We start from the raw sequence: 21,642 nt of genomic DNA, 5'->3' as shown, positions 1-21,642 counted from the left end.
CCCAACTCAAAATTGCAAAATAAGATACAATGAGATAATACAGTAAAACTTCGCTACAACAATATTTTGGGAACAAAATAAATATAGTGTTGTTGTAGAGGGCCTGTACATACTTTGGGGACACAATAAGATTCTTTTTTATAAATGTATTTATTATTAACTATAAATGTATTTATATATTATGCCAAAAATTAATTTGCAGAGTGTTAATTATGGTTAAATATTAAAAACAATTTAAATAAATTTAGAAAATAAGATCCGTAAACATACCTGAAAACTGTTTATTTATTTAAAATAATCTTTGTTTATTCATTTTTTTGAATGTCAAGTCCACCAACAAAGTATGCATCGGGTCTAAAGCACGAAAATGATTTTTGTTTGTGAATGGTGCTCCACCCGCCCACTACAGAAAATGTTCTCTTTCAGGTGTTGATGTGTGGTCACTTGTGACTCATGATCAGCTTTTAACATAAAGGAGTATGAAATCAGATAAGAATGTTGCACATGTGACCTCTTAAGAGATAAGGGGGGACAATTCTAAGCATGGAAGATCTTGGAGTGGTCAGCAGTGAGTCTTCTCTGGTCAGAAAAAAATGGCAAAAGCTGATAAAATAAGATTTTTTTTTGTTGCTTTATTTGAAAACCAACAATAAATGGGGAAAATAAGGTTGAAACTTGGGAAAAAAATTATTTTACAGTGGTTTATTGCTTCAGAGAATATCATAATATTGAGAGGAGCATGACAATAATTCATATGGAAGTTCGTCGGGACCAAGAAACATTATCGTAATAAAAAGAGCTATTGTTGCATTGGATATCGTAGTAGCGAGAAATTACTGTATAAATGATTTAAAAACTGCACACCCACTAAAAATGTTTTTCCCCCTAAACATTGACATTTTATAACCCATATGAAGCTCTCATAGTTTAATAAAACTATTAAAAATTATTATTCATTAGATATTTATTTGAAAAAAAAAAATATTAGGGGCCTAAGTTTTCTCTCGTTAGGTTACTCATAGAATGCATAATTTTCCCATATAAAGGCATTTATAACACACCTGATCATTCAAGGAGGATACAAAATATCATTAGCCTCTCCTTAAGAAAATAAACAAAAAGATATAATCAAGAGCAGGATAAATAAATTGTAATAAAATAAAATGACACACAAGGTTATAATAAACTAGGAAAAATGCATGCATTTTCACACCACAAAAGATGGGTTTATAAAACTTTTTCAATGACTGCTAAAAAGCAATCTTTAATTCAATATTGGGATTATTTTAACATAAATATTAGTAACCCTTTAAGGGTCACATTACCCTTTTTTTAAAAATAAATCTATAGTCATTCATTTCGTGGCTGTTTAACTTAGAAACAATAATTTATCTTCAAAAAATAGTTAAAGTGTTTAACTTTTTTAAAATTTAAAAAAAAAAAAATTGAAATATTTAAGGCTTTTATATTTTAACATATTTCCAAATTTTTTTTCTTCTTCTTCTTAGTGCTTACAGTATTCATCTTACTAACTTTTGTCCATTCATTTGTTGATATATCAATTAGAAAATTTTTTAAAAATTATTTTGAAATATATATACAGTGAATTCGCGATAACTCGAATCTGATAGGACTAACGAAAAACTTCGACATATCGGAAGTTCGACTTACCGTTAGTTTCGGTTTTGGACTTTCAAAATATTGTCGGATTATTTAATTAATGCTTATTAATTACAAATCTTCTAAATGCTTGCAATATTTAAGATCATTTTCTGACAAGCCATTTACGATAAGACTGTTTGAAGCACTTTATGATACCTTGGTCCATCGGCTGCAACTTTGCTGTTGTGTTTGGCGGGAGAAACTGCAAGTTTACTGCTTTCAAATTAGGTAGATCACTTTGCGCTGTGCATTTATCCATAAAGTAGTTATCAGTTTTCTTTTCCTAGCGAAGAATTTCTGATCCAATTTTCTTACATAGTCTTCAAAAAATAATGATGTCATCCGAAACTTTTTGTTAGACTTGCAATCCAAAGGATACGTTTTTACATTCTTGAAACATCGGGGATTTCGGTATTTTTCGATAGCAAGTAAGGGCAATTTCTCTGTCCCAGACGCATTTCCTCCAACTAAGACAGTCAAACGTTCCTTGCTCATTTTACCCCCTGAGCAGTTTTCATCCTTAAACATCTTAGTCTTATTTGGAAGACATTTAAAAAATAAACCCATTTCATCAATATTGAAAACATCATTTTAACTGTATCCTTGAAGTAAATTTTGTAACGTTTAATTTAACCACTGTTCACATACTTCAAGAGGGACAGCTTTAGCTTCTCCATGAAGAGTGCGAAAGACATTGTGTGTGTGTTGCAAAGGAAGGGACAAGATATTAGCTCCTAGGTTTTTTTTCTTGCTTCAAAAGATCCAAAAAAATTCGAGTTAAAGGGAGTAAAATTCGAGTAATCGAGAATAATTAACATGAAATTGAAGATAAAAGGGTCGGGACCTCATAAAAAAATCGAGTTATAGTAATATTCGAGTTATCGTACTTCGAGTTATAGCGAATTGACTGTATATAGAAGAAAAAGGATAAAAATTCCTGTTAGGTACAATATATAAAATGCTGTAAAAATTGTAATACCTCATTAAATGCTTATTCCATGCACTGTTAAATAAGTGTATTTATACTTAAAATAAAAAAGCTTACTTCAAATCTTTATCTTAAGTGGAAAAAATACCCGAAGGATTTAATTAAGATTAAAACACAAAATTATCTTCTATGAGAAAAAGCACTTTAAAGCCTGTCTGCTGATCAAATTTCTGTTTTAGGGCAAAAATTATTCAAGAGAGATGATTATTTTTTCAGTGCATTTGAAATAGTTTGAAGTTTTATTATAAGCAATAAAAAAACATTGATAGTTTTGTCATTTTTTTGGGTACTGTGACCCCGTAAAAAATAATTAAAAATATTAAATTAAAAAAACATTAAGAAAAGTGAATTTAAATATTTTAATTAAAAATACAGAAATTTATTTTATTATCAACATGAATTTCAGATACTCAAATTAATTTTGAAAATATTATTGGAAATAAACACACTGTCTTCAGAACGTAATTTTAACAAACATGTATAAATTATAAACAAAATATGCTTGCAGAAAATATGCTACAATTATTTATCAGTACGCAAAATTTACTGATGATTAGAACTAATTATCAGTAAGCATAATTTTAGACGATTATATTTTTTTAGCTAATTTTTGCTCTGTCAAAAACTAGGACTCAAAAATCTATTGTGAAGCATTCAAACTACGGAATGCTCAATGTCAAAACATATGTTTAAGAAAGCAAATATACATCGAATTGTATAGATATATATATACATAAAAATTGTGATTAAAGAACTGTAATGAGACATTGTAAGATATTTTTTATGTTTACAAAATTATTTATTACAGAAAAACCCAGATTATGACACAAACGCAGGGTATTGCAGAAAACCAAATCCATGATTTACAAATCATGTATGTAAATCGAACTGAATCAATATTATTTCAATAACAGAGAGATAATTTAGAAAAATTTTCTTTTAAGGGGAATTATTTGAGATTTTTCTGACAAGGAAAATAACAATAAAAGAAGGTCACAGTTTGAGAGCTCTAAACTCTAAGCAAAGATTTACTATTAAACTGTGTAGACTATTTTATTGAAAAAAATTATCTGAAAAAAACAACAACATTTAACCAAAAAATAAAGAGAGAAAAAATTACCAACTTAGTTGAATTTTTTCGACTACGTTAAACTAATTAAAAAATTCAATTTTTACATTCTTTTATGAGTCTAAACAATGCATAGCATTGTTGCAACTTTTCAAATAATAAAAAAATTAAATTGTAATTTCTTTTCATTGTGATTTTATAACTGTCAAAGAAGGCATTTGCTAAACATAGACAAAACAAAATTTTAACAGTCATGAATAACTGTTACAAACAGGCAACAGTGATAAAAATAGAATATTGTTTGCCAAAACGTGCTACTTCCTCCGAGATTCAGCCTTAAAAAAATAGCTTAATACAGTTAGCAATAACTAGATCTATTCAATAACAAGTCACAACAGGTATCAATACTGACAGATTGAGTTGTATAATCTAAGTTCTGCTAGCATATTAACAGAGTGAACGCTTCAAAATATTGTAATAAGGAAATGAAGTAATATAACAAATACAAAACAAGTTAATAAGTATAATTTAGAAAACATTAAAAATTTGTTTGCTATATTTTTTAGTTTTTTTTATAGATATTGTTAGCGAAAGTATTATCTACTTTTTGCACAAGGCAAGGAACACTAAGCAGAATAAAGAACAGTTATACATTAGTGTCATTATCGTCTATATTACACATAGCAGTTTTAAACCAGGGGCAGACAATGTAAGGAAACATTTAAAAAAAAAAAAAAATGCTGCAGAAAAGGAAAGCAACTAAATGAGCAAAAAGCAAATTGTTTGTTTGCTTAACAACATTAACCTTTCATCATAAGCACATTCATACAAACATTCACACAAGTCTTTTAAACATACCTGCAGAGTTGAAAGAAAAATTGATAAATACGTAAAAATTTCATCTATAATGAATACAAGGTATTGAAGATTGAATATCCTAAATTTTCAGAAAAAGAGACTGATGGATTTATCTTGAGAATAATATGCTTCATATCATTAACGAAGAAACTTGCCCCATTTTAAATTACGCAAAACAAGATTTCTACAAGTTGGCATTGAACATTCAGAAAAACAAGAACAGAACATAGACAAAGGTTTGCATTGAATATTCAGGAAGAAAAAAAAAAACTAGATTTTCCCTGGCTGACTTCATTGAGTTTCCCTGAATTTCGTTACCAGTGTCATAAATTTAATTATTACTTCTTCAAATATGCCTAGTTCGTATACAAAAAATAAGTTACAAACGCAAGGAAATTATTAAAGCGAAAATAAAAAAATTAAAAAATTATTACAAGACCCCAATATCGATTTCAGAGGGCAGGAAATGAAGCCTGAAATTGAGAATCTCTTGCAAAATGTAGCAGATTTACGGATGAGGGGCAAAAATCCTTCCAACTGAATATACTGATAATGTCTCAGTATACGCACACGTAGCACCCACAAGTATTTCATCAAACATGTAAAATGAATGGTGTTTTCATATGCTACAGGTATGCCAAAATTGACTGGGGTTGAATTAATTTTGAATGCATTGATTAGAATAATGTCTTTTTGTATAATTCGAGGTGCAAAAATCAATGAAGTAAAGAAAAAACCTCACTACACTTTCGAAAAGGGAAAAATTAAGCCCTTTTTAAAAACATCTAATAAAAAAAAGCACTTTTAAAAAACGAAAATAAGCATCTTTAAAGAATGCTGTGCACCCTGCTATATTTCTAAAAATTCATTTGTAAAATCACGTAGGACAATATATATGAAAGAATATACAGGTATCTCAAAATTGTCCTAAACTTTTATGGGCAACAATAACTAACGAAAAAAATATATATATTGATTCAATTGCAATTCTAAACTTGTAAAGTAATTACAAATTTCTCTTTTTTTTGTTAGTAGTGTGGCTAATTATGCAAGCAATAGGAATACAAATAGAACTGGAAAAGAATAATTAGAAACAAAAAGAAACAGCCAATAAAAGAATCACTAGATATACAGAAAAATACAGGAACGTTGTTAAGTTTCAAGCATGATGGGAATTTCATTTTAAACAAACAATTGTTCAACCCACGAAAAAAAAGAAAGAAAAAAAAGATGAATTTTCCACAAAAATGCATGTCCCTTGTACTTACTCAAACAAGATAGGACATGGAATTTCACAAACAATAGAAAAACTCAGAAAAACAATAAATTTTTTATAAGATTATTTATGCACCTTAGGGATAAAAAGAAAGAATGAGAGATATGTTAAACAGGAATTAATGGAAGCATGGAAAATCCACAACACTTTGAAATGAAATCTAACTGATCCTAGTTTGATATCTCCTGAAGCCAATGTACATTATCTAGGTAAAAGCTTACATTCTTTGAAAAAAAAAAAAAAAAAAGAAGGCCGAATACTGCGCATACTAAATAATCCAAGAAGATTAGGACAGAATTCAACTTGGCTTAAGCAGATTTTTTAACTTTTAAGTTGACCACATTAAATACAAAACAAAAAGAATGTACTCAAACAAGATTTCATTTTATAACCAGCGTTGAACAGCTCACCCAATTTTTAATTTATGATTATTAATTATTCAAATCCATAGCCTTGCAATTTTGAACCTAAAGCAGAAGATAAGGGAACTTCTGGATCAAACATTGGGACTTTTTAATGGAACTAACCAGAATTAGTCCTACATGGAAAGAAAAACTATGAATACCTTCCACGGATAGCCCAATGGTAAGGAAGTTTAAACCTTTGATTCATTTCCTAATGAGGATATTTTACATCAGCATTAGGGTCAGAATTCTAATCGATCAGCCATCGCTGGGATTCGTACCCTACTCCCAGTTTTGGAAGCGAACTTCTTGGAGCAACATATCATATTCTCCGACTTTAACTAGCAAAGATTGGTAACCTTAAACTATTAACCAGTTAATCTTAGGTTTCTAACATGGCTGCTTCATGCTAATATGTTAATAAACATAATAAATACAATTTCTCTATAAGTTTTACAGGATGCATAGCCAAATCTCTCAACAAAAAATAAGCACCTTTTAAATACTTTTTAGGCACCATATGCATTATCAAAATTCAAGATAATGTTCAAAGATTTTACAAGATCATGATAAAGCAACTTATTTCTGACAAAGAACTCTTTTCTTGATTATATTAGCCACCCTAAAAAGATCCGAGAGATTTTTCGGTTCGATTTCAGAGGGTGGAAAAGGGAGCCTGAAATTAAGAATATCTTTCAAAATGCAGCAGAGTTGCACACAAGAGTGCTAGAATCTCACCAAACTCAGCTCAGTAGACGCACATGCAAACTCGCAAATATTTAATCAAACATATTAAATGATCGGCACTTTCGTACCAAAGTAGGCCAAAATGGATTGTGGTTGAAAGAATTGTGAAAACGTCGAATAGAACAATGTGAAAAGCACGCTTTTGCATGATATGTGGTTAAGAAGAAAAAAATATCATTTTCCAAAAATGAAGCACTTTTTAAAAACACCTAATGAAAAAAGCATCTTTAACGTCTTTTTAAAGTCGAAACTAAGCACGTTTAGACACTTTTTAAAGAAAGAAGTGGCATTTCGATGGTAACAATGGAAATTCTTGGGAGGAGGAAATCAAAACAATCCGCAGGTATAGATGTCAAGACAGAGAAAACTCTTTCACACAGTATTATGACATACACACACACAGAGGAAAAAGGGATCATTCACACTCACCTAAAAAACGAATACAGACAACATTATTCTTTTCTGAATTTAAAAGGTTTTGAGAGAGATCTTGCTGCACTTTGCAGGGTTCCTAAAAAGTTTTTTTGTTCCTAAAAAAGGTTGTTGAAATTGTGTTAATATTAAACCCAGGAAGGCTTTCATCTTGGTTAGTACCAAAGCATAAAATAATAAATAAAATTGCAAATAATAAAATAATAATCAAATAAATAAAAGATAAAAATAATATAATCGTTTAAATTCTCAGCTGCTGAAGGAGTAAAAATCCCTAGGTGGCACAAAAGATAATTAGTAAGTATTAAATTTTGCCATGCAAAACTGAAAAAATAATAGTTAACTTTCATGAAGATTAAACAGTAATTACAATAGACTCGGACGAAAGATTTAAAAAGACATACTACACAGAACTAACAAACAAGCACAAAACTTGAATGCCATGACCTTCAATTGTTTACGTTACGAACATCGGTTGGTACGAGACACAAAAAAGATGATCTAACATAATTATTAATGTTCCAAGAGATGCATTCTTGATAAGTTTAATGGGTAAATTTTTAGATAATAAATTTGGGAAGTTGCTAATAAAATAAAGGTGGCAACTAAATACATTTTCGAGGGAAAAACTTTGAAATTAAAGTATTTATACACTAAGTACACATTTTTAAACAGAATTATGACAACAGTTTTAATTATTGAATGAAATATTTATTTATATATAAATTTAACATTAATATCATTGTTGAGTTTTAGAAGGAAAATAATTTAAAAACCTCAGTATAAATAAACTTTAAATAATCAAAAGCAACATAATTTTCTTATAATCAGAAATATATTTAAAAGAAATCAAATATTTTTCTTAGAAAAACTACACAAAATCAATGGCTATAAATAAGTTTTTTTTCCCTCTATTTACTGAAACATTATTTAGACCTTAAGAGTTTTTTCTATGCCGTTGCCATTTCAATGATGCACCTATTTTATTTTTACCTCACTTAAAATAATTGTTTTTAAAAAAATACCAAAATAATTTTTTGTTTTTGATTTTTCAGATTTGAAAAATATAGCAAAATACATTAAGAATGAGCATTTTTAAATTGCATGCATAGAATAATATTCTAAAAAGAACAAATACTATGTTTCCTTATCACAGTCTACCCCCAAGTAACCACATTCATAATTCAGTTGGAAGTATTTTAGTACTCACGTCCTCAGGGTCACCACACTGGTCGTAGGCCATACTGTCCAGCGATTCCCTCGAACCCCTTCGACTGAAGTCTTTAGATCGACGCTTATCTTTATTAATGACAGTCAAATCAGCACTTAGGAAATGAGATGACTTCCCTTGTCTACCCGAGTCTAGAGCCTGCAAACAATTATTCATTTTATTAACAGATATATAACATTAACCAATATATTAACATTATAAAAATAAAAAAACCTGGAAAGGATACAATGAAATAAAAAAAAGATAACAAAATTTTTATAACTTAGAAGAACACATAGAAATGGCACCAAGGCCAATTTTTTTTAAAAAATGAATTTTAACAATGTAAGTCCACATGGATAACAATGTTTTATGGATATTAACACAAATATGTTATTTATTTTAAGGACAATTGAACAGCAGTTAAGTTTAAGTAAGTGTGAAACTCTGTTGAGGCAGAATAAATGCGTAAGCATTCTAAGGTTCAAAACTTGCAATAAATCTTCATTCACTTTTTTTAATATCTTGACAAGAAGATTTATTTTCTTTACCAGCAGTTTTGTTGTTATGAAAGCTATATACAACAAACATTTGACAAATTTTTTTTTTTTAGATTCAAAGATAACAATTAGAAGATCACAATAGAATATTTCAGTACAATGTACAAGCAAAGGGGGGGGGGAACGTAAAACAAGATTTCGAAATTTTGACTTAACATATAGATAATTAAATATGCGGAGTTTTATTATTTTTGAAAGAGTTTTTATTCTGCACATATAAATTTAAGATGAAACATATGCAGAAAACTTAAACTGCTGGCTTTTTAACTTTTATTCAATCCTATTTTCTAAACATTAATTGAAAAAAAAAAGAAGTATAAAAATAGAAGGAAAAAAACCGAACACAGAATTATAAATATCTGATTAAACTTACAAAGTTAGGAAATAAACACATTTCTTACATTTCGAAGATGTTTTAATCTAAAGTGTGTAGATCTTTTTTTTTTGTGTGGATACATTATGTATACAAAACTGATGCTACATTAGTTTTCATAACATTATATGAAACAGTTACCGGGTTGTTAATTTCAAATTGCTTGAACTTAATATAAAAGGACAAAATAAAAATAGATACTTCCATTTAACTTTCTCACGCAGAAGTGTTGAACAAAAGTATGCAACAGCTTTATGCAGAAGAACAGTACAAGAAAGTAGGATACAAACACCAATTTAAAATTACTATTTCACAAAATCTAGAAATTTAAGAACTAACAAATTAATTACTTTCCAGAGTGAAAGACTTAAAAAGCTAAGAATTAGAGATTTAAATCATTTCATTATTTTTTAAAAATATATTTTAACAGAATAAGGAAATTTTGCTCAAAAGAAATGCATCAATGTTAAGAAAACTCCTACAAAACAACAGTAATGAAGTCGGAATTTATTTAACAAGCTTATAAAACATTTTTAATGTTAGTTTTGTTAACCTATCAGGAGTCTGTCTGGGTTTTTTTGAGAGGTACCTATTTTGTGAAAATTAAAAATTTTATTAAAAAGATAAAAATATTACTAGCACTAAAAAATATTTTCATTATGAGAACATTTTTGACTAGGTCATACAGAAAAAAGTTTCACAGAGAAAAAATTTTTTTAAATAAAAAATAAATGTCTGTTAGAATAAATTTACAATAGTGTTTAAGATAATGTTCGAATTTTGACTCTCTGTAAAGTTTACAAAGAGAGACCCCTGTTGTTTCATTTGAAAAAACTCAGCTAAAAAAAAGAAGCTCGCTTTGATATGGCATGAGTGACCATTTAGGTTTACCATATTGCAGTATCTGATCAAACATGTGCTATCTTTTCTTAAAAAACATCAGTCAAAAAAGCTCTTCTTTTCCCTAAATTGCAACGAGAACAGTGTTTGCACGAGAGCTTGCTTCATTGAAATTATTTTGTGAAACTATCATTTTTCCTAAAGTTGAATTTGTGAAAGTACCGCTAAACGGTAGTTAATATACCAGGGACAGACCCCTGCCTAAAATACGAAAGAAAAAGACGTAGCTATTTTACTGAAAAGAAATTAATAAAAATATATACTTCGACACAACATACTTTATACAGGAACATTGAAAATATATATTTCATTTAAGACCCTATTAATGCATTAATACAATACAAAAAACTATGAAATGAAATACATTTTCCTACATTAAGCAATTAAAGTACCAATAAATTACTTTAATTGCTTACCAGAGAGTCAAAGACAATATGATCGTAACAAAACAAAATGTGTAACAAAACAAGTAAACAAAATGTGTCAACGTCTTTAAAGCAAGTTTACCTATTATATATGGCCTTTAAATTTACTCTTAGAATAAAGTGCATAAAAAGTGATTTATTTTAAATTGCTCATACATATTTATTTGAAAAGGTTTCAAAGTTACTGATACTACAAATTCAGTGTTAATAAGTTACTAGTCATTATTTATTTGTTTGTTATTAATAAATTTGAGAAAATTATTAATTACTGAAATATATAATCCTGTATATACATAAATTATCTTAATCTTGAAAATACATAAATCTTCCAGCAGAAACTCTGGTCTTTAGAAATCTTTAGTAATTGATAATGCAGTATTTAATTATTCAATTTGAAATAAATCAAAAAGAAAATTAACTTTAAAAAAATGTTTTTTTTTCACCCTGTAGTTAATAATAAAAAAACAACAGTGTGTGTTAAGGCATAAAGCAAGCTGAGACTAATGTAATTACATTTTGAAGGGAAAAAAAAAGAATACTATTAAGTTTTCTAAAAGGTTAACTAATAATTAGAATGTTATAAATCAGGGTTGGCAAGGTTTAGGACATAATGGATTAATTCAGGGTTTAAACCTTGGTTTAAACCGTTCTGTCCAAAACCCTTTTACTCAAATTATGTCAAAATTTTATCTGAACAATATTTAAGAGGTAAAAAAAAACATAGAACTAATAACATATCTATATTATATAAAACGCTGATATGTATGTATAAATAAAACCGATGATATTTCTTTTCTCGCGTTGGCAACAGTTTTCATTTTTAATTGATAGGCTTCGGCGCGCAAGAGTACGTAGTGAGCATCATATGGCTAATCTATATTATATAAAACGCTAATACGTTTTAATTGATAGGCTTCGGCACGCAAGAGCACGTAGTGAGCATCATATGGCTAATCGGGTGAATTCTTTAGTTTGTGTAGAAAAATTAAATCCTTCACAAAGAACGTTAATCAATTGCGTCAAAATTGGAAGTAGAATTATTACTATTTATATGCAAGTCATGTAATTTGCGCTCAACAGTGGCTTACTTTTTACGAAATTTCTTGAAAGTAAAAACTTAAAATGAAGTATTTTCTCAATTTTGTTGTGAGGGCAAAATATATTTTCAAGATATGAATTCAGAATCAAATTTAATGCCCCTACAATGAATAAAGAAACTAAAGTAGTATAAGAGTTTGTTTTTTGAGCCTTAAGTTGCAAAAACATTGTGATTTCTTACAAGTTTTGAAGTTAATACGGTTCGCAAACGGTTAATTAAAAATGCTGTTGTGCTGCATAAAGTTATTTTTCCTTTATGAACATAATATGTGTTTCTTATTTAAGAAAAAGAGAGAGAGAAATCCTAAGCAAGATTTGTAANGTCATAAACAGGTTTATTTATCTATAGTACTATTCAAGAATACTTTTATTTCATTCATGTTCAATTCTTTTAGCATAGTGGTGATACATCACCAGTGTCAGTAACTGAAACTGATGTTATGCCCTTCAAAACTGTTAATACATTTTTCAGTTATTTTGTATTTTTAATTTAAACTAATATATTTATATTTAAAAACAATTTTTTTAAAAATAGATGTCTTTTTTATAATCCTGTAATGCAGAAATTATAAAATTTTTTAAAAAAAATATTGTGAAAAATAAAAGGTTAATTTTTGAACAAATTTAGTATTTTTTTTAAGAAAAATTATTCTTTTTAATATTGCCATATTTATCTTTATGCAAAAATATTATTAATCAGTATTAAAAGCATATTTATATTTAAAGGATTAGGTATTTACTTTTGTTGTTCAATGAATTGTGGAGATTCAAAAATTATAAACTTATTCCAATTATATTATATTATTTTCTTTTAATAAGTTATAGTAAATTGTATAAAAAATAGTAAATATTTATTGATACATGTAATTATTATGGGTACAATGGTTACAACTATAGAATTTTTACCTTATACCAAAGTTCAAGGTTTTGGACACTTTACCCAGTTTAGGACAGTTTTACCCACGCGTCCTGTCCAAAACCAGTTTAGGACGTCCAAAACTCCAACCCTGTTAATTTACAAACCCTGTTAATAATAAAAATTATTTTTCAAATTTTTTATATATATTTTATTTGTTTAAAGATATATTAATAGCTGTCAACATGGATAGAAAAAAATCCAGTAGATTTTACGAAATATTAATTTTTATGATAATTGTTGCATAATGTACATAATATTTTACACATAGGGAATTTTAGGGATTTTTATAGTCATCAAAATAGAAAAACTGCAATATTTTCAATTATGACAGACATTAAACATACATGTTATGCATTATGTTTATTCATAATTTCGAATATTAATAGGCATTTAATTCATAATAAATAGTTAAAAGATTTTTTTAAAGAGAGTTATGAATAAAAATAAACTGAATGTTTTAGAACAAAAAATGTTTTGAACTAATTACTATAAATGAAGTTCGCTTTCTCATGTATTAGTAATACTTATTTAAATATTCAAGCAAGCAATAATCTGCACAAAAATTCTATTTGTATAGGGATATTTTTTAGGAAGCTTAATCATTTTTAGGGAATTTTTAAAATGTACAAAGAACAAACTAAACTTTTTAAAATCTTTATGACAACTTGTTTACAATTTATTTTTTCTATTTCATTTATTGAAGTGACTTGTTGTTGTTGACGTATGCCTGTTAAGCTTAAGGGGTGAAATTGTTCTTGTTTTTCCAGATGCTCAAGAATTCGACGTCTGCCACACCCATACGTCATGCCCGTTTATAGGGCGGACCCATTCATTCATCCACAGATCGTAATTTTGACCTGAATCAGAGAATGATCCATCTCCAATTCAGTACCTCCAGAGGTCTTGATTTACTATGGGGAACATGGAGGATTTTGCGACTTGACAGATTTAACGTGCATCAGTCACCATTTTACTACATGGGGAGTGTTCGGCCGGTGGAGTTTGAACCCACGAACTCTCGGACATGGGCCCAGCGCTCGAACGACCAGGCTATCAAAGCCTATTTAAATGACTGAAAATATCAAAATAAAGATTACAGTTTAAAAAAAAAATAATGAGTCACCTCTTTCCTTGCTCTTAATGCACAGTCTTCCAGGGTGTCTGCAGCTTCATATTTTCCCTGACGTCTATACAAAGCGCCCAAATTTTTCAGGGTTGTTGCAACAGTTGGACTATGAAATATAAAATAGAGAAAAAACAATAAAAAAAGGGCAAATAATGTTTTATTTCCATTATTACAATGATAGAATATTTCAATATTTCATTGTTACAAAAAAAAAAATGACATAAGGTACTGTAAAAGTTCTAGTAGTAAACATTGCAATGCAAATTTAACCATGTTCTAAGATTGAATGAGGCAAATAAAGTAAATTTTAAAAAATTCTAATAACGCAAACTTCACAAGCCTTTTCCAGGCACTTAGAAAAGAAAGAGTTGAAACAATAAAATAGCTGAAAAAAATTCAAAAGCAAATATTTCCCCCCCTTTTTTTTCTGCAAAATTATTATCTAAAGATACTTTTCTTGTTCATTAGAAAGGAAAGAAATACTCCTGATTTTTCTGTTCTCATTTTGGAATAAAATACATTTGCCACTGACTGGCTTGCTTCAGCTAGAATTTTAAATTGATAAAATAATAACAAAAATTCTGATATCACAGAAGTCAAAAAGATAATTCGCTCTAGAAATGATGTTTTTTCTTTCATTTTTTGAAAGAAAACCAAGAAAGTAATTTATAAAGAACACGATAAAAAACATTTTATATTTCAATAAAATATGACTGTGGGTGGGGAGGACAAATTCAGATATTCGGAACACCATGAAATTGGAGGGAGGGGTAAAATCCATTATGAAAATTAGATTTTTTAAAGACCTAAATCCATGATTTTTTTTAAAAAATAGTTAAAATCATGACAAATTTTGTTCAATGCCAAAATTCATGACTTTCCAGGTGTGCGATACCCTGCTTGAATTACACAAAACGTCATGCATTTGTACATTCCTATGCACTTTAAAAACTAAGTTAAAATTATAATTTTGAAAAACCTTGATGTGGAGAAATATTTCAGATGAAATCAGATATTGTTCACCATACTTTCCAAGGAATGTTTTTTTTTTTTTTTTTTAAAAAAAAATCTCATTTGATTAGAATGCAATATCACAATAACAATTTACCATAATGGATGCACACTTTTAAAAGGCAGGATACTATAGACAAATTAGATTTTATTTACCAAGAAGTAAATTGTTGCAATTTTAGCTAAAATAATATTTAAACAACCATAAAAACATTTTAAAGATATCAGAAAAATAAAGTTTTAATAAAAACCTGTCAACTTTAGCAGCTTTATGCCAGCCACCATATTCCCCATAAGGGGAATTTTCTTTTTGTTTGCTCTTGTTTTCTTCCCTTTCTTCAGCTACTTGCCATATTGGCTTATTTTCACCTGTTTGAAAAATAGGATTAAACAAATTGCTATGATGAAAAATAAAACCTATATAGTCATATTAATTTAATAAATTTTTTTTCACTTCAACAAACTTCACTTATGACTCAATTTTAATTTTATTTATTACAACCAAAACCTTATAATATATCACTTAGTTTTTGTTACGTAAAAACAAAATGCAATACATATACAGGGATGAGATTGGCCAAAAGCCAAAAAAGCTGAATTTTCACGCGAGTAAATNAACAAAATGCAATGCATATAGATATAGTTTGGCCCAACATTATTTTATTCTTATTTTAATTAAGATTAAGTTAGCAACAGTTATAGATCTCTCATAAACAATTTTTTAAGAACAAATCAAATTTTATAAATAAATTAGGCGAATACTCTTAGGCGTTGTAAGTACAGGGGGTGGTGAGAATACACCCCCTCAATAATTACACATAAAACTCCTGCTTTGTATTTTAGGCAGAAAAATTTTTTCTCAGAAAACACCACTGATTTAAATTAAGCTAGATTATAACAAGTTGAGATATAAGAAAAAATCATTTTAATTTCAAAAGAACACAATAGCATTTTTCTTTTTCTCGACAAATATTTAATTTGGAAACATTTTAACCCAATTTTCAGTAGAGGTCATTTTACGTTTAATATTGAAACGAAGCAGGTATGAATAAAATTGTCAGTCGGTAACTTAAATCTAAATTTTTACTAGAAACTATGTTTCTTACTTGTTATAGCTAAATAAATTTAATAACTAATCACTTTAGTAAAAGTTCTATTACAGTTAACTGAAGGAAGAATTAGTTTCATTTATTTTATATGTGCTGCACAAATGCGCATTAGTTTCATTGATGAAATTCTTCATGAAAGCAAATTTGCCCCATTGTTTGTTAATTGATCTAGGAGTTGCTTCATCTCATGTGGGTTAAACATTTGTAAAAACCTAAATTTTCTCACCGAGTATTGAAAAGCATAAGATATTGCGTTAAGGTATATTTGATTGCACACAAATTATGTACATAGTTTTAGGACGGTTAAAAATTAAACCCTGTTAAAAAGAGTTTTAAAATATCCGACATTTAACAGAAGCTATACTAAAATACTACTGAAAATTGAATTATAAAGTTCACTTTAAGCAGTTGTCTCTACTTCATAGCTAAGTTTTATATTAATCATTCAAACTATCTCTTTTTACAAACTTTTTCTTTTTAGATAGTAATAAACCCAAATTTCAACAGGTACTTAGACAATAGCCTGGTAAAAGATTAGATTTTCACCGGGCACTTGAACCTGGCAAAATTTTAGAAGATGCCTAATTGCAATGTTTTAGAGAGGTATTCAGAAATTCAAACTAATGAAACATACACACTCGAAAAATAAGTTACATAAAATATTTTTTAGAATAAAAACCTACCATCGATACTCCCAAATTCTCTTTCATGAGCCCTAGTTAAAACTTGCTTGTATAAAATCTCAGCCTCTTTATATTTACCTTGCTTAAGATATGCAGATGCCTAAATATTTCAAAATTACAATTAGAAGTAATAAAAACAAGAAATAATTTTTGCAATAAAATTAAAAGCAACAGTTACTTAATGTAAGATCAAATACAAAATTATTTTCCTTAAAATGCAAAAGTTTCAAACTACTGAACATGAATTACAGCAAATTAGGATAACAGGGTGCGTAGCCAAATCTTTTCACAAAAAACTGAGGTGCTCGAGCAAACACAAAAACGATAATAAAAAAGAAAGAGCTCAATCTATTTCAAAGAAATGTTTAAATCTCTATGGCGCTCCTAAAATGAACCCTGCTATGATCATTCTGGGTAGAAGTTCATACACTCATTATGTACTAGCATAAAAGTTTTCTTTAACACAGTTGAAAAGGTCACAAGAGTAAAGTAAGCTGATATAATCATAGCTGCCAATATGGATAGGAAAAAATCCAGTAGATTTAACAAAATAAATATAAATTTCAAGATAGCTGTTGCATAACATACTAAATATTTTACATATAGGGAGTTTTAAAGATTATTATTTTTATTTTTTTTGTCATAGAAAAACTTTATCACTCTAATAACTATATAAATGGCCTGCATTATTTTCCGTTTATGATCAAGATTAAATGAACTAGAAATGTTTTATGTTATTTTAATAGTAATAGACAAGTAATTTATAAAAAAAGTTAAATTAAAAAAAAAAAAATGCTTCTTACTGATTACTGACAATGAGGCTCGCTTCATTATGAATTAGCAATACTTATTTAAACATTCAAGCAAACAATAAATTCTATTTCAATAGGGATTTTGTTTAGGAATCTTACTCAATTTAGGGAATTTTTTAAAAAAAGTACAAACTCTAGGAAATTTTTTATCATACCAGTAGAAACTGGCAAAATCTAGTAGAGTTGGCAGCAATGTTAGCAACTTTCAATGCAAATTTATGGTCAAAATCAGTGTTGGCGTTTTGGACATGAGTGTGTTTAACCGTGACCTACGAGATGAGAAGGCCTTCCAACTGCGTCATCAAGCCCTCGTGACGTCACCATACTTCAATCATTCCCCGCGACATGTGACACTTTCTTCTTCGTTTGTTTTAGTCAGGCGTACTAGTATTTNGTAACCATTAATATAATTAATATGTGTAACCATTGTACATATAATAATTACATATAAATAAATATTTGATACTTTTTATACAATTTGCTTTTACTTATTAAAGAAAAATAATAAAATAGGAAGAGATTTCAAACTTTTGAAGCTCCACAATTTATTGAATAGCGAATATTGAAAGTGAATATCTTATCCTTTAAATACGAATAAATATGCTTTTAATACTGATAAATTACGTTTTTGCATAAGGATAAATAAATCCAATATTAAAAATAACATAAGACTTTTAACTGTTTCTTGTTCATATAATGTTCTAGTAACATTAAACTGCTTCTTCTTCAAAAATTAACCTCTTATTTTTCCCTATATTTTTAAAAAATTATGACATAATTTGAATAAAAGGGTTTAGGACAGCACGGTTTAAACCCTAGTTTCAACCATGGATTAATCCACTCTGTCCTAAACTCTGCCAATTCTGGTCAAAATGACTGATCCTTTTAGAAAAAAGCTAATTACTATAAACAAGATTTACCAAGTTATTTTTAGTCTTAGCCACATTAGGATCATCAGGACCTAAAGTCTTTTCGTATATCTCGAGAGCACGTTGGTAGTATCTCTCAACCTCTTCATATTTTCCCTGGTTTTGACATAAAAGAGCAAGATTGTTCAGCTGTTTCGCTACATCAGGATGATCTTTGCCAAGAACCTAAGATAGATGAATAATGTTCTTTGTATTAGTATTATGCTACAAATATTCTTAATGAAATACAGTGATCTCTCGCTATTACGATATCCGATACAACAATTCCCTTTATTACGATAATGTATCTTGGTCCCGACGAACTTGTATATGAATTAATGTTATCTTCCTCTCAATATTACGATATTCTCTGAAGCAATAAACCCCTGTTAAACGATTTCCCCCCTTCAAATTTCAACCTTATTTTATCATCTTTCGCCATTTTTTCTGACAAGAGAAGATTCACTGCTGACCACTCCAAGAGCTTCCATGCTTAGAATTGCCTCTCTTATCTCTTAAGAAGTAACAATTATAACATTCCTATCTGATTTCATTTCCTTCATCTTAAAAGCTGATCATGAGTCACAAATGACCACACATTAACACCTGAAAGAGTAGAGGGTGGGTGGGGTATCATTCACAAACGAAAACCATTTTCGTGCTTTGAACTCAATGCATACTTTGTCAGTTGACTTAACAGTAAAAAAATGAAAAAATATAATTCATTTAAATTGTTCTTAATAATTAACCATAATTAACGCTCTGCAAATGAATTTTTGATATAATATATATATATTTATAATTAATAAATATATAACATTAAAATTTTAAAATTAAATAAAAATATTATCGTGCCTCCTAAGTATGCAAGCCCTCAATATATTCCCCTACAGCAGTGCTTCCCAAACTTATGACTTTTGTGTACCCTTTCTAAATTTTTCGCAACGCTGTGTACCATTAATAAAAAATGAATGTATTTTTTTAAAAATATGTTTTTCTTTTTTGGTACAAAGTTTTGTTAATTTGTTTATTTGCATCGGTGAGAAGGATATTATTTTTGCTATTTAAAAAAATTGCACACAAATTTAAAAATCACAACTGGCTGTCGTCACCACTAATTATTGAATGCTAACTCTGCAAAAAAATATCCAAATACGTACTCGTAAATTGACACGGCTAGCTTTGTTTTTATATAAAACTTTTCGAAATTTTCGTTTGTTGCAAGATATTTTGCATAAGAACGCGTACCCCCGTTAAACTCTTCTCGTACCCCTGGGGGTACGCGTACCACACTTTGGGAAACACTGCCCTACAGCAATATATTTATTTGGTCTCCAAAATATTGTTGTACCGAGGTTTTACTGTATTATCCAAAATTTATAAAGCTGGAATCTATTTTATTTTTAAAATTTTGACATAAGTTAGCAACATACAACTGACACTATCTATAGAAGATCATCAAAATTGGCACGAAACATTTTTTAGATATGAGTATCAAAAATTTGCATTTCTTCATTTAAAAAAAAAAAAAAAACACTTAAAATTGAATTGAAGTTGACTTTAGTAATTTTTATCCAAAATTAAAACTCTACATATAATGTAAGGAAAAAAATTGCGACATAAAATTCTAACTCTTAAATTCAATTTAACAATTATGTTAACCCAGGGTTCCCACTCTTTTAACAAAGCGAAAACTAAGAACCTTTTTTTGAAAAATTAAGAACTTAAAAATAGTATGATTGTTTATCATTGAATATACATATGCAATCAGTGACAATGTCAATTATTTACCTTTCTTAAAAAAGATATATAAAAAGTTCAACTTTTGCCTACCCGGGTTGGGTCTTATGCAGAAATACTTTCAGATTGTTAAGAGTTAACAATACGTATGAAACTAATTCATATTCCATTTTCAATGATTTCATTAAAATCAAATTGTAAAATGAAAGTGCAGAAATTAAAATGCACATTTTTCTTTTCGTTTATGAAAAAAAAAGAAGAAATAAAGAAATTTGGAAAAAATATTGAAAACATTATTAGAACAAGTTTTTATATTTTACTGTATCACAATTTCAGTTGTGAGCAATTTTGCTTAATATTCAGTTATGCTTTCTTTTCTATTAATAGAATGTTACATGGGTATATATTAAAAGATTTAATACTACAAAGTTCAATTAGAGTTACGCATGAAAGTAGTTTTCTTAACTATGCCATATATAAATTATATTATAATTAAATCCTATTTCAAATAAATACAGGCCCTACTAATATCTAAGCACCTTAAATCATTCCACTATTTTTCAATTAGGCCTTTAAATTCATTGTAATTAATATTTTATAGAATAAAAATACAGTTATGCTTGAGAAGACTTATAGTTTTTAAACCAATATGCTTTTTATATTAGTTTTCNCTTCATTATTTCTTCTCCAAATTTCAAGTTATTTTTAAATGTTCATTGTTTTTAGTATTTTTAATTTTATGTTAAATTCACTTAAATTTGCAATATGTCTTCATTAGTAACTTTTAAGAACTGTAATATATAAGTAATTGTTTAGTAGTTCAATAATTGTTGACTAGATGCCGCCACTACCTAAACGGTTAACACGAAATTCGGTTAACACGAAAAATTTCGGTGGTCCCGACGATTTCGTGTTAACGGGGTTTGACTGTATTTCTTTATCATCCTCTATCATGCTTAATATTTTTCCCTACTATTATCATGATTTGATATTTTAATTTTATCCTAAATTAACAGTTTAAAACTGAAAGTGGTATTCTTTTATTATAAAGTAATCCGGTAATATCACCTTATCAGGTAATGTTTGTAAAAAAAAATATTTAAAAGTTTGGAAAAACATCATGAAAACAGTATGTAACTTAACCATTTTAAAATTATTACTAAACAGCAAATGTTTTATATTTACTTTTATTATGAGCTTTACATAAAAAATTTTCCAGCCAAAACTGTTATTAAGAATTAACTTTACATAATATTACTAGACAATCTAGCAAGAAACATGGACTAATTTTAAAGCAACCAATCTAAATTTTAATCTAATAGACATTAATAA

The 21,642-nt window shown here is 28.2% G+C and overlaps 1 protein-coding gene across 1 annotated transcript in view; it reads right to left on the bottom strand.

Annotated features, from left to right (window-relative positions):
- Positions 1-21,642, bottom strand: part of LOC107443907 (kinesin light chain) — a 75,382-nt gene that overhangs the window by 18,532 nt on the left and 35,208 nt on the right. The window contains exons 8-12 of the mRNA XM_071182884.1: positions 18,583-18,756; positions 16,851-16,950; positions 15,310-15,427; positions 14,045-14,153; positions 8,647-8,805 (exon numbers count right to left, since the gene is read on the bottom strand). Coding sequence (XP_071038985.1) covers positions 8,647-8,805; positions 14,045-14,153; positions 15,310-15,427; positions 16,851-16,950; positions 18,583-18,756 — 660 coding nt within the window. The remainder of the gene's footprint in view (positions 1-8,646; positions 8,806-14,044; positions 14,154-15,309; positions 15,428-16,850; positions 16,951-18,582; positions 18,757-21,642) is intronic.

The sequence above is a fragment of the Parasteatoda tepidariorum genome, chromosome 6 (assembly GCF_043381705.1).
Source record: "Parasteatoda tepidariorum isolate YZ-2023 chromosome 6, CAS_Ptep_4.0, whole genome shotgun sequence".
Classification (NCBI taxonomy): Eukaryota; Metazoa; Arthropoda; class Arachnida; order Araneae; family Theridiidae; genus Parasteatoda; species Parasteatoda tepidariorum.
This window is presented reverse-complemented; position numbering and strand designations above follow the sequence as displayed.